The sequence below is a fragment of the Tursiops truncatus genome, chromosome 2 (genome assembly GCF_011762595.2).
Source record: "Tursiops truncatus isolate mTurTru1 chromosome 2, mTurTru1.mat.Y, whole genome shotgun sequence".
NCBI classification, from domain to species: Eukaryota; Metazoa; Chordata; class Mammalia; order Artiodactyla; family Delphinidae; genus Tursiops; species Tursiops truncatus.
In genome coordinates this window covers 29495696-29509795 of record NC_047035.1, presented here as the reverse complement: position 1 = coordinate 29509795, position 14100 = coordinate 29495696, and the positions used below count along the sequence as shown (strand labels likewise).

General features: G+C 50.2%; 2 protein-coding genes across 20 annotated transcripts in view; one reads left to right on the top strand and one right to left on the bottom strand.

Annotated features, from left to right (window-relative positions):
• DCAF4 (DDB1 and CUL4 associated factor 4) overlaps positions 1-14100 on the top strand; it is a 54229-nt gene that overhangs the window by 25106 nt on the left and 15023 nt on the right. For 6 of the 15 annotated variants that reach the window (XM_073800286.1, XM_033850947.2, XM_033850946.2 and 3 more), the window contains 3 exons: positions 3201-3445; positions 5497-5623; positions 6273-8664. In XM_073800286.1, coding sequence (XP_073656387.1) covers positions 3201-3445; positions 5497-5623; positions 6273-6452 — 552 coding nt within the window. In that variant the 3' untranslated portion in view covers positions 6453-8664. The other 9 variants (XM_073800287.1, XM_033850952.2, XR_012329912.1 and 6 more) reach the window with 8 other exon arrangements.
• The window catches only part of ZFYVE1 (zinc finger FYVE-type containing 1), a 49049-nt gene continuing 43204 nt past the window's right edge, over positions 8256-14100 (bottom strand). For 4 of the 5 annotated variants that reach the window (XM_033850943.2, XM_033850942.2, XM_033850944.2 and 1 more), the window contains exons 9-12: positions 13127-13297; positions 12207-12387; positions 11562-11675; positions 8256-10062 (exon numbers count right to left, since the gene is read on the bottom strand). In XM_033850943.2, coding sequence (XP_033706834.1) covers positions 9830-10062; positions 11562-11675; positions 12207-12387; positions 13127-13297 — 699 coding nt within the window. In that variant the 3' untranslated portion in view covers positions 8256-9829. Of the gene's footprint in view, positions 10063-11561; positions 11676-12206; positions 13298-14100 lie in introns of those variants that run through there. The other variant, XM_073800285.1, reaches the window with a different exon arrangement.

The following is a 14100-nucleotide window of genomic DNA, read 5'->3' as shown; positions in this document are numbered from 1 at the left end:
AATGCCACCTTTCGGGCTTCCGTGGTGGCGCAGTGGTTGAGAGTCTGCCTGCTGATGCGGGGGACGCGGGTTCGTGTCCCGGTCTGGGAGGATCCCACATGCAGCGGAGCGGCTGTGCCCGTGAGCCATGGCCGCTGGGCCTGCGCGTCCGGAGCCTGTGCTCCGCAGCGGGAGAGGCCACAGCAGTGAGAGGCCGGCATACCGCAAAAAAAAAAAAATGCCACCTTTCTTTAAAAGGGTGGAAGATGTGCCAACCTGCTTTGGGCAATAAGCACAGAATTCATTATTCAGGTTTCTTCAGCCATCTTCCCACTCAGTCTGGGACCCCATGTCTTACCAGGATTTCTGATCTGTCTTACTCCACTCTCATCACCCAGCTTCTCACTAACGACCTGGGAGGAGTGGGGGCACACCCTCACTTCACGGGGAGGGGTTCAGGGTGAGGCCTTAGGGGCCAGTTGGCAGCCAGCGGGGAGGACACTGGAGGGACTCATGGTGTCCAGTTCTTGACCCTTTGATAAGGAGCCCTTCCATCTCCACTGAGGCTCAAACCCTAACCAACCTGCTCCACGCATACCTCTGACCTAGGGGCTGGGATAGGGGAGGGGAGGCAGGGGTGTATTCTGGAGGGCACACCCCTCCCAGCCTTGGGAGGGAGGTACTGAGCAGGCCCCCTTTCCGCAGGCTCCTTTGCTGTTTAATGGCTGTCGTTCCGGCGAAATCTTTGCCATTGATCTCCGTTGTCGAAATCAGGGCAAGGGCTGGAAAGCCACCCGCCTGTTACATGACTCAGCAGTTACCTCTGTGCAAATCCTGCAAGAGGAGCAATGCCTGATGGCATCCGACATGGCTGGAACGGTACGGATACCACTGACTTTCTCCAGCCGCTGGAGCTGGCTCTGGGTGGGGGGAGGGGCTCTGTAGGAGAGACCCTGACGTCAGATGGCGGCCGGGGAAAGGCGTCTGGAGACCAGGGGAGTTGGGAGTTGTGCGGGGCAGCTGCTTTGCTGCCCGCTGGGAGCCGAATCTGGTCTAAACAGACGTGAAACTGGTCATGGTGCTTTTGATGGACTCTGTGGCTCGGGGGTTTGAGACATATTTTCTAACTTGAAGAGGTCTTTGGAGACCACCTCGCCCTCTCTGGCTTCGTGCCTGGGCTTCACCAGTGTACCTGTTGGACCCTCCCTAACCGCCCCTTGTGCTTCTTCCCACAGATCAAGCTGTGGGACCTGAGGACCACTAAGTGTATTAGGCAGTACGAAGGGCACGTGAACGAGTATGCCCACCTGCCCCTGCACGTGCATGAGGAAGAAGGAATCGTGGTGGCAGGTACCTGGGGAGGAGGAGATCATCCCATCAAACACTGTCCCTTAGGAGCGCCAGCAACTTAAGCAGATAAGGGAGAAATTACTCTAAAACGAAACTGAATAAAGGGGATTTTGGACAGTTGGGGTCAGGGAGTTAAGATAGGATGTAGAGTTGGACATTAGTAAGCAACAGTTTTAACACTCACCAGGTGGATAGCCCTGTGTCCCCACGTGACTGGGCAAATGTCACTTCAGTTACAGATGAGGGAGGAGCAATAAAACAGTGGTTTAGGAGCCCTGGGTGTGGAGTTTAAGCCTATTCACCAGGTCAGCATTCAGTGTGACCCTCAATCCCATCGTGCAGCTGTCCTGTCGAAAAGCTTGGGCTCCCTGTTCTTTGTGCTCCCGTTTCCACCAGAGGATGCTGAGAAAAGAGATGGAGGTCATTGTAAAGGAACCTGGTTCCTTTAACACCACTGCTGTGAACCCATGATTTGTAGAATAGAAGCAGAGCTTTCTAGCAGCAAACCCCCTTGAAAGGAGTTAACAAGTTGATCACAGATTATATGATTATTTGGCAGTTTGACAAACGAAATAGTAGGCCCTTGGCATTAAGGAATATGTTTCCAGTCTTCACAGATGTCAAATTTTCTAATTCCTACGGAAAGTATTCATTTGCGATGAAACTTTCTGTGGCTAAGAAGCATCACTTGGCTAGAACTTCCTTAGACTTATTTACTACTGTCACCACCACCAGTAATTAGCTTCCTTAAGTCTGTTTTCCACAAATTTTCATCTCCAGAGAGTTTCTGTGTTCTGGACAGTAGAAAAGATATGAGCCTTGTTGAGAGGCAGATGTGGGGAGTGAGCTGGCTGCAGTAATCCTTGAATTGTACAACCTGAATGAACCACAGCTAAGGTCAGAGTCAACTCAGATGGTCAAAAGCACACTAAAATCCATGATGCCTAAGGTCTGCCCTTCTCCCCCTGAAGATCTCCAGTAGCACATATTTCCTATCTGAGTTGCTGTAACCAGTGGTGTCAGGTATCAGATTCCTCTCAACTATGAACGCTGAAAGACTATGAAGTCTTATGAACTGAATCATTAAACCAGAAAATGCTCTGGGGAGAGTTGTCACCTGATTTGTCCCCAGGATGTAATGAAGTTATGAGATCTTCCTGGTTACTCTCTCATAAAAAGGAAATCAGCTGCATGTCATCTAGAACAGGTGGCCTGGGCTCCCTCTTGAATAGCCCTTGTCACCAAGAAAAGCAGAATGGGTCACCCGATAGCCAAGATGCCCCGTGAACACCCCAGGGTGTCACAGCCAGCCAGTGCATCTTGTCACTTTGAACACCTGCAATCAGTGGTTCTAGAGCACCAGGGCAACCTGTAACTTTAATTTTCTTTTTCTTATTCATTCATTCATTCATTTATGGCTGCGTTGGGTCTTCGTTGCTGTGCACAGGCTTTCTCTAGTTGAGGCGGGTGGGGGCTACTCTTCATTGCGGTGCGTGGGCTTATCATTGCGGTGGCTTCTCTTGTGGAGCATGGGCTCTAGGCGCGCAGGCTTCAATAGTTGTAGCAGGCTGAGTAGTTGTGGCGCATGGGCTTAGCTGCTCCACGGCATGTGGGATCTTCCCGGACCAGGGCTTGAACCCGTGTCCCCTGCATTGGCAGGTGGATTCTTAACCACTGCACCACCAGGGAAGTCCTGTAACTTTAATTTTCAAAAGGGACATCTTATCAGTAGAAATAATTTCCATTTGTGAGTTTGTTTGGCTCATGTGAAATCACCTTTAGCCCTTAGGAATCATAGAAGCCAGGGCCACAGGTACACAGGCTCTCTGCATTCTCTCACTAACTTGCTGCGTGTCTTCCCTCTTTCTTAGTGGGCCAGGACTGCTACACGAGAATCTGGAGCCTCCATGATGCCCAGCTGCTCAGAACCATACCCTCCCCACACCCCACTTCCAAGGCCGACATTCCCAGTGTGGCCTTCTCTTCTCGGCTCGGGGGCTTCCGGGGAGCGCCAGGGCTGCTCATGGCCATCCGACAGGACCTTTACTGCTTCTCCTACAGCTAATTCTGCAGGTTGCAGCCTGGAGAGCCGTGGATGTGACTCAGGGGAGCATAGGTAGCCATATTTTTGCCACAATTGCCATTTTCAGTGAGGGCATTTCAGATGGATGCTCTTGTGTGTGCATATCCCATCCGTCCAGCTGCCGGGGAAAAGGTGCTATATGTTACGTGGAGACACTTCAGTTATTTCAGTTAAGTTGTGGGTTCAAGAAGCTTAAAAGTCCTTTTCATAAAAGGTACCTATTTCCTTGTTGAATTCCTTAGAATAGTTCCTCCACCTTTTTTTTTTTTTTTTAACAAAAAATACTTTTCTAAGGGCTGAAGATTGACAATAACTAAAGCTGCTGCTTTCACCAAAAGCCCTTTCAAGAAGCCTAATGATGAAACTGGGTGAGACTGTTGACAGTCAGTGCCTGGGTCCCAGAAAGACATGCATCTATACTTGAGAAAGCCAGCTGGAGAGAAGGGGGAGTCATTTATCTGAGTCTCTATAGAGATTTTACGGCTGAGTTGGGAATCATTAAACTAGCCTTCTCAAACTCACTCGATAACCAGTGTCAGATCTCTGGGATTCTCATTCATTACCATGTATAGGCATTGTAAGGAAAGATGGATCCTTTTAGATGCTAGACAGGCCTTAGCATGCATATGTTGAAGTACCTTCCAGAATGTTAGGTACAGCAGCTCCTGTTTCTATCATGGTGACCTGAATGTCAGATTCAAGGACCCCATCTCAAAGAAAATTGGCTTTGACTTTTGTAATCTAGGAGGAGCAGTTTGTGAGATGTTTATACAACGCGTTAATACAAAGAGCCTTTCTACCAAACAATAAACTAGAACGTAGAAAGAACCAGACATGGCATGTTGCTTCTGTTAATGGTTTAGAAGATCGTGATGCTTGGCTGCTGTAGCATCAAACCAACATCTGCTCAAACCCAGTGTGAGGAAGAAACTGAGACCAGTTTTAATGGCTCTGCTGGAAAGCTTCCACTTGTTCCTGTGCCCCAAGAAGCTATGGACTACCTCAGCAGGCTCCCTGGCCCAGGGTGGGTTCAGCCTATGGGATGTAGCAGCAGGAAAGCAGAAGGCAGAAGACTGAGGGATTGTTAGTTCCCTGACTCCCCTTCTGCTGGGGTGTGGTGGGCTGTGGTTGTGTTCCTCTACCCAAGTCTACAGCTTCTGCTGGAACACAGCTCTCTGGATTCCAGTAACTTCTCTCCATTTGTCCCTTCAGACCTACGGCTAATAATTGCATCTCACTGTTGCTAGCCCAGGGTGCTTCACCAGTTGAACTCTCTTCAGTTACCCCCTTGAGTGTTATGCATCTGTGTCCTGCCAGAACCCTACTAGGTACAGAGAGAGCAATCCAAAAAACATGAGAGTATCAGATTGGTCATCTGGTAGATGAGCAATATGTGACAACAAATACTTTTAGTGCCTTAGGTTTTATAAATAACTTTCCTCCACCTTAGCTGACTTGATCCTTAAAACAACGTATGAAGGAGGTAGGACAGTAGTAATGACATAAAAATTATTAGCATCATTTTCTGGGCACAGAGAAATTGAATGACTTGCCTCCACGCAGACCTGTTAAGTGGAGAGCTGGGACTTGGAACCAGAAGAGATCACGTTCTCTACTTTCCACACTCCTCTATTTGCTGACAGTACTTGTGTATCACACACAGCTAGTGCTAAGGAGAAATCACAAAGTGGCTTGGTGCGAGTGTAAACATGCAGTGCTAACATTTCATATTTAATTGCTAAGTAAATGAACTTTTCTGGCACTCACCAAAGACTAAGAAGCTTGCCAGTTACCAAATTTCTTAGGTGTTTGTTTAATCTTTGAGACATCACCCCTGTATCTTTACAGCCTTGGCATACCGACCTGCACATAGGTCCCAGGAAATAGCTGTATGATTGAAGGTTCGTGGTGACCGCAGTCACAGCAGGGTCTTTTGGATTAATTTTGGTGACATGCCCCTCCCCAAGAGCACAAAAAAGCATAAGTGCTGAGCCATGACCCTAATATCACTCATACTTTTGCCCCCAAAGTTAAAAGTTCTCACAACATACTAGTTTGTTCATTACATGATCTGCTCTTTACAGTCACTGGTATTGCACCTCTGGTGAAGAGCCTTTGCCACTATTCTGTACTATTTCAATGGAGCTGTGGCTATTCAGTCCAACTTTGATCTCACAGACAGTGGAGACGACTGACTACTCAGAATACCTGGTGAGTTCTGACATGTGGGGCTCTATCCCTATATACCTCCCTAACTCATCAGCTGTGCCATAGCCCAAATTTCTTGCTAGGCAAATACAGTTGTCAAAGAATTAGTTTTATGTTTCCCTTAGGCTTTTAAGAAAAGGAGGTGGGGGACATCTTCAAAATCTGTTCTTTATCTTTAGTGAGCAGTCACTGCACCTAACATTTGGTCTAGAGCAACAGTCCCCAACCTTTTTGGCACCAGGGACCGGTTTTGCAGAAGACGGTTTTTCCACGGACCAGGGTGGGGGGCGGGGCGGGGGAACAACAGCAGATGAAGCTTCGCTTGCCCGCAGCTCACCTCCCGCTGTGCGGCCCAGATCCTAACAGGCCACCAGCCAATACGGGTCTGCGGCCCAGGGGTTGGGGACCCCTGGTCTAGAGTATATGAGAAGTGGTTAAACTCGGCAGAGAAGCTGATTAAGCATTTTGGTATGTTTGCTTCTTAGTGTCCCAAAGATTAGTATGTTGCACAGTCTGGAAGCATTTTTCACTTGCAGGTCTGTTGGGGCATTTTGCCCCATTCCCCAGGTGACAGTGAAAGGTAGCGAATGAGCAGGGGGTGGTGGCAGCAGCACTGAGCTCCAATAAACCCTTTGCTGTTTGCTTGCTGTAGCCTTCTAAACAGATGAGAACAGTGGCACAAACTGGTTACCAGAAATGTCCACAGATCAACACTTGGTGTCCCCCAACAAGGGCACCCAGAGACCAAGTAAGCCCCACTTACCTGTCAGCCCTCGATCTGCCCTGGTCTAAATCTTCCATGTTACCACCTCTGAAAACAACTGCAGGCTAAACTCAGTTTCTTCTTCCATTTCTCCATTCATGTATGTTAGTAAAAGCCTTTCCTTTCATTTTTATTTATTTTCTTGGGCCACGCCACGCTGCTTGTGGGATCTTAGTTCCCCGACCAGGGATTGAACCTGGGCCGTTGGCAGTGAAAGCACAGAGTCCTAACCACTGGACCTCCAGGGAATTCCCTGGGCCCACTCCTTTAAGTCTGCCTCTCCAGGCCACCCACCACATGGCCACTGCCACGGGAATGACCTTCCCAAAGATCCCTGCACTCAACGCCTTCTTGTACCTCGGAATAAAATGTGCGGCATCTTGAGATTTGATCACATGTGCCTCACCCTGTTGCCCCTTCTCCACCTCCCACCTGGTGCTCTCAGGACACATGTTACAAGTCCCTCCGTCATCTGGGCCTCTGCTCAAGCTGTCCTCCACTCCTTTCATCTGTTGAGTCTCAGCTTCACAGAAACCTCGAGGAAGCTTAGTTTCCCCAGCACTTGCCACATCTAGACACTTAGTATGTTGAATGAACCATTTTTGCCAGCATTATTCCCTTTTAATTCTTAGAACCCTACGAAGCACGTGAAGGTCACTCCTATATACCAAAGAAAAAGCTGAGAATAAAGCAATTTGTCCAAGGTCTCCTGCTAATAAGTAGCAGAGCCAACGGGGTCTCCTGCTCAAGAAATCTATTAGGCCCCATGTGTTGGAGGGAATGGAATTTTTACTTTTCCTCTGGAAGTTTAAGATCTCCTTAAGATAATTTTCTGGGACTTCCCTGGTGGCGCAGTAGTTAAGAATCCACTTGCCAGTGCAGGGCACACGGGTTCAAGCCTTGGCCTGGGAAGATCCCACATGCTGAGAGCAACTAAACCCATGTGACACAACTACTGAGCCTGTACTCTAGAGCCCATGAGCCACAGCCACTGAGCCCGTGTGCCACAACTACTGAAGCCCACGTGCCTAGAGCCAGTGCACCGCAACAAAGAGTAGCTCCCGCTCGCCGCAAGTAGAGAAAGCCCGGGTGCAGCAACAAAGACCCAATGCAGCCAAAAATAAGTTAGTTAATTTTGGGGCTTCCCTGGTGGCGCAGTGGTTGAGTCCGCCTGCCGATGCAGGGGACGCGGGTTCGTGCCCTGGTCCGGGAAGATCCCACATGCCGCAGAGCGGCTGGGCCCGTGAGCCATGGCCGCTGAGCCTGCACATCCGAAGCCTGTGCTCCGCAACGGGAGAGGCCACAACAGTGAGAAGCCTGCGTACCGCCAAAAAAATTATTAATTTTTTAAAAAAAGAAAAGAAAAAGATGAACCCTGGGTATGTAGGGCAAGAAAAGAGAACCTTTGGTTAGTTTGACACCGGGTTACCTTCTTTTCCTCTACCGGTCTGACTAGTGTAAGGAAGAGAGTTCGGAAGACTTTTATGCATCCTCCCTATGTGGTCCAGCATCCTCCCTATGTGGTCCAGCATCCTCCCATGCTCAGGGGCGCCCCTAAATGACAGAACAGGAGACAGTGGATAGCGGTTGTTCAACAGGAGCTGAACAGACAAAGCAAGGCAGGGCAGAGGAACAAAAAGCGACAGGTACAAAGCGAGAAAAGTCTTTTCCCAGGGTTTCCATAGGTCACTAGTAACACCTACTCTCTTCTGTGATGACAGAGGATTTGCCGGGGAATAAACTGAGGTATTTACAGGTAAAATATACCTCTCACTTGGCTTCTGCTCTAAAAGCCACCAGCTACTTTCTTAACTAGAAAGAGGTAGCAAGATACACGGATGAAGTTAAAGGAAAGAAGCAGCACAGTCCATATTCCGCAGGAAGATTCCTTTATAACGGCGAATTTAATAATACACAGTACTAGAGCAGGGCCTCGGTCATAGGCCATAGGAGGCAGTAAGGAAGCAGGTCTGAGAGGGACCAACACATTCCAGGGCTCACGTTACAGTAACACTCACGCCACGCACCTCCCTGAAGCTCGGCCCACCCACCAGTTCAGTCAAGAACTGTGTCACTTTTAATTCTTAATTTTTGGCCACTGACGATAAAATCCACCATGATGACAGCATTTCAGCACAACAGTCTCTTTCCAGTCACAATAGAAATGGATGTCCCAGCTCTTGAGAAACAAAGTTCATCTGATTTCTCTTGCCAGGACCGGAGAGAGAATTTTTTCTTAGTGGTCTGTTGAAATATTTATATATACTTAAAAAAAAAACCCCACTAACAGTCCATTCTGTGCTCTGTTTCCCTGGAATATTTCTCATGATCACCCCTCCAACAGCTAGAGGGGTCGTGTGTCTGGGAATAAAGAATTAAGATGCTTCAAAACAAGCAAAAACCCTAGTGCAACACTCAGTAGATGGTGGGCTCAAGGGGGTTGGTAGGGGAGGGAAGCAGGTGCTCTATTTCTGGGCAGGGAAAGCCAAGTGCTCGCATAGACGGAAGCATCAACAAGCAGGAAACACTGGGGAAGGCCCATCTCCTTCCGTGTTCCCCCTGTATGAGGGCCATCGCGTCACCTGCACTTGGACTTCTGAGGTCTGAGGCCCGTACCCCCCACCTGCCACCCATCCATGACCTGCATGCTAAGCTGGGTGGTCTCTGACCACGACAGGCCTAGGCAAGGAATTGGGATCCGACTCTGGAGGGCCCAGGGAGATCCTCCACAGGCTATCCCAAGCGAGAAGTACCTGGGAAGCTCACTTGCCCCAGCAGCTGAGGGGCATGAAGGCTTCGAAGGCTCGGAAAGAAGCAGCAAAAGGTGACTAGCAACGCAGTGGCCTTGGACATGGCTCGGTTTTGTGGGGAAGACCTGCTGCCACTGCCACCTGATTCTGTGCTGGGGACAGACTGTGCAGGTCTTCACAGCCAGCAGCAGCCTGAATACACTCCATGTTCCTTTCATATGTATATACGGGGGGGGGGGGGGGGGTGTGTGTGTGTGTGTGTGTGTGTGTGTGTGTGTGTGTGTGTGTGTGTGTGTGTGTGTGTGTGTGTGTGTGTGTGTGTGTGTGTGTGTGTGTGTGTGTGTGTGTGTGTGTGTGTGTGTGTGTGTGTGTGTGTGTGTGTGTGTGTGTGTGTGTGTGTGTGTGTGTGTGTGTGTGTCTTTTAACTGAAATAAAATGCGATGGATTCAGGTTCGTTCCCCTTCGCTATAAGCTGCTCGGTCCCCTGCCCTGAGGGGTTCGTGCCTTCAGGCCCGCCACCAGGCTCACCCTGGCTCGCCATCTGTCCTACCCCCCACCGTGGGAAAGTGGCCTCAGGATGAGCAGAGAGGACACATACCACAACAGGTGACCAGGAGGAGGGCCTACCTCAGCGAGATTTCATTTCTAACCCTGAGAACCTAAGGAATTGTGAAGGACTCGGAGAGGGAGCTGGGGTTAAAGGTCACCAGGCTTTTTATTGCAGTTAAAGCAGACTCGGACAGGATGGTCCCAGCCTCGAGAGGGGACAGCCCGTCGGTCGTGGGAACACTCGTCACAGAAGCCCTGTCCGCAGGCCCGGCAGTGGTGCTTGGAAAGCTTGACGCTGAACTCCTTCCGGCAGTTATGGCAGTGCAGGATCTCATGGTCTGGTACCCAGTACGCCGGCCTGGCCGCATCCTTCACCAGACCTGCAGCACGGAAGGAACCATGGCAGGCGGCACACGTGGGACCCATCACCCCGAGTTCCACGAGGCAAGAAGCCATCCGCAGACACTCACTGGTTCTCAGTCTAACTGCACACAGATCACCCCCTTCCACCCAGGTCTCCTTCACCGCCTACCACCCAGGTCAGGATCTCTGGGGCTGGGACCTAGGCACTGACATTTGTGTATCTACTGAGCTCTCCAGGTGAGCCTAAAGTGGGGCTGAATTAAGAACCAATGGAGTAACAATAAAGAGCTTTGGGCTTTGGAGTCAGGACATACCTTCACCCCAGTTCCACTGAGCCTAAGTCAGTTGGTAGCTGCGGGATTAAGAAGTTCCTTAAATTCTCAGGGCCTTAGTTTACTCATCTTTAACAACACACCTTCAAAAGTGGTTACAGGATTACAAGAAATAATGTGTCTGATGCACTGGGACCCAATGGCCAGTGAGGGCTCAGCAGGTGAGCACCTGTGAGCACAGTTGGCAGACTTTGTGCCAAGGGCAGCCCCTGCCTCTCCCGGTTACCCCTGAGAGCAGATGCAACCTGAGCATCAAGCCTCGACAAATCCATCTATTCCCACACCCTGAAGTCAAAAACTCATCATCAGCTCATTCTGTGAGCCACAGTGATTAAATCTAATCCAAGCAGTTTCCATCACACCCACCCAGGAACCCTTGGTCTCTCCCCTACAATGGGCTTAAATACCCTAGGCCCGGCCAGCCCTGCCTAAGCCCTCCACACGCTGGCGGGCTTCCCTTCCTCTCCCTCTTCCCATCCTGGTTATAAGCACCCCTCACATTCAGAGGTGAGTGGCTGTCTTAAATCTTAAAGGAATAACAGTTTGGCTGGTGTGGCGGATTAAAGACAGCCACAAATTCTTTGATAACCTGCCCCCTCCCTCGAATCTAGGCAGGCTCTGTGACTACAGCAGACTGTAGCAGAAGAGCCAGTTTCTAGGCCCAGGCCTGTCTCAGAGTCCTGAGCCACCATGTAAGAAGCCCACCACCACTGGAGAAACCACGTGGAGAGGCCTGGAGAATATGGGGAATGGCGGGGGGAGTTCTCCTGAGCCCAGCCTTCGAGGCATCCCTGCCAGGCTACCCAGCATGTAAGTGAGGTTGGCTTGGCCCCTCGAGACCAGTCCAGCTACCAAACTGGAAAATCCAGCAGTAATTCCAGTCAATGCCACTTGGAGCAAAATAATTGCCCTTCCTGTGAGACATGATAAAATGCGGGTTGTTTTAAGCCTTTACATTTTCAGGTAGTTTGTTATGCAGCAATAAATGATATAAGAGGATGGCCTCCAGGAATAAACATGAAACCACCAAGGTATTCAGCAGAAGCAAATGTAAATTTTCAGTCACTTCCTTGCTGCCCAACTCAATCTAGGTCAGTAAGACTTTGACAAAACAACAGCCCAAGGCACTATGAAAGCCCTCATCCCACATACACTGCACCCAAGAGAGGCACTGCCAGGCCCACCTAGTGGTATGTCAATGGCTGTCACCACAGCTCCCAAAGTGTTCTGCACGGCCTCGCCCACCTTCCGAGCAATCAGCGTCCCGCCTTCATCGTCTGCCTGTGCCTCAGTAACATCTGCAGACAATGATGAAGGAAAAGCTGTTATCTCTTAGTCATTTCCCAAATGGAAAACTCAGGGGCAACAGCAGAGCATTCTGGATGCTTCTCCCAGGGTACCACTGTGCTGTCCTGCAAGGATGGCAAGGGTCTGGGCTATGGGCACCAACACTGCAGCCGGTGAGATCTGTTAGTCCTTTACCTCAACCCTCTGGGGCTATTTTATAACCTTCCTTTACAGTGAGCCAGAAGGGTTCAAGGAGCATGACCTAGAACCTCCTCCAGAGATAAGACTCAGTCTAAAGCCTGTGGTAAACACAGGACAGGTTTAACACGCCCCCTCCCCCCCCCGCCCCGGAAGGAATAGCACCCCAGGACCCTGTTAACAAAGAGCTTAGAGGATAACTGGGCAAGACCGGGGAGCAACTACTCTCAGAAGAGTGACGTGGTGAGGAACAGGGTCAGGCAGGTGGGAGTCCCGTTCCCAACACCCAGTGCCAAGGAGAGAGGTTCCCCCTCCACCCATGCAGTTCCCGGGCCCCACGTTACCTAACTGGGAATTCCTGGCTTCATAGCAGTTGTCACACACCCGCACGGGCGCAGGGCCCCAGCCCCGCTCCGGCACTGGCCGGGTCTTGGATGAACAGCTGTCACAGAAGCCCTCCCCACAGGCCCGGCAGTGATGCTTGGTGTCGTTATCTTTAAAGGATGTAGCGCACTTGTTGCAGCTCTGTTCCAAGCCCAAAACAGAGAGGCAGGTAACATTCATGTCTGCTCAGCTGAGAAAGTCAACCCGGGGGAGATGCCCAGGACCATCTGGGAATGGCAGGACCCCGATGATCCCAAAGGATGGGACCTAAGATCTCCAGCCACATGAAAATACCCACTACTGAAGCACAGCGGTGATTAACATTTTCTTCCAAGAAGTGCCTGGAAAGGTACCAAATCCATCTGGCTGAGTCACAGGGTTCCAGAAGGGACTACACCAATCCCAGCTAAGAGAGCCATGAGGATTCACTGCTTTCACGGCTTCTCAAAAGAGCCTCTGGGAAGCTGATGAGGAACGGGTTTCCTGTCACAAGTGCTTGGGCCAAAGCTGGGTGCTCCCTTTCTGTAGGTGCCATGAGGTTTATGTCTCAAGCTGAGGATGACCCTAAATGACCTCTAATGGCCCCTTTTCCTCCAGATTCTATACGTATGACCTCAGACATCTGACCAATAATAACTGGCCCTTGCAGGGAAAGAAACTAAAATCCACCGCAAGGAAAATACTTGGAAAATAACAAAGGGAAATCAGTGGGCAAAGAGGACACCGGCTGCCTCGGCATACCCCACCCTTTCCAACACTCTGAGAGCTAATCCGAGAGAGAAATTCAGAGCCTCCCTCACAGAGCAAGCTTAGGACAGGGCAAAGCGGCACAAGCAGAACGGGCCGTGCCAGGGATGCAGGGCATCCTGCCACACCATACCAGGATCTGGGAGTTGGGCCTCCAGTAGGCAGGGGCGATCTGGTCTGTCAGCCAGGACGTCACAGCCTTGGTGGGCCCAAGGCTAAGCTCAGACACCGACTGAGCCATGAAGTTCATCCCATCCAAGAGGCGCTGGGCAGCATTGTTGTTGTCCTTCAGAAATCCATCAGTCTGAAATGAAAATGCAGGTTCCCATCATGCTCTGAGCAAAGGGAGTAAAAAGAAGGAGAGAGAGGGGTCTCAAACAAGTTACACACTCATCACAGCCAACTCAGAACCACAAACTCCCTGGCAGAGAAGAACGGGGATGGGCCAGGAATCCCTCTGGCTTCTAGACAATATCACACCCATGAGTCATTGCTGATATTATTATTCTCTTCAAGGTGACCATAACACTTGGTGTACAACTGTTCAATTCAGAACTTACTTTGCTGTAAGTGAGATACACAACCCAGGAAATACTTATGTAAAGAGGACACCTCGGGCTTCCCTGGTTGCGCAGTGGTTAAGAATCCGCCTGCCAATGCAGGGGACACGGGTTCGAGCCCTGGTCTGGGAAGATACCACATGCCGCGGAGCAACTAAGCCTGTGCACCACAACTACTGAGCCCACGTGCTACAACTACTGAAGACTACGAGCCCGTGCTTCACAACAAGAGAAGCCACCACAATGAGAAGCCGCGCACCACAACGAAGAGTAGCCCCCACTCGCTGCAACTAGAGAAAGCCCGAGCGCAGCAATGAAGACCCAACGCAGCCAAAATAAGTGAATAAATAAGAGGGTTAACATAAATTATTAAAAAAAAGAGGACATCTCTTCCAGGCGGCCTCCCACCCCAGACTGGGTTAGGAACCCTTCATCTCAGTTCCTCTAATATCTGCACATCTCTAGAAATCCTATTTCCACATGTAAGTGCAATGTCTCTTTATACATCCAACTCCCTATTAGACTGAACTGAGAACAATAATCCTTT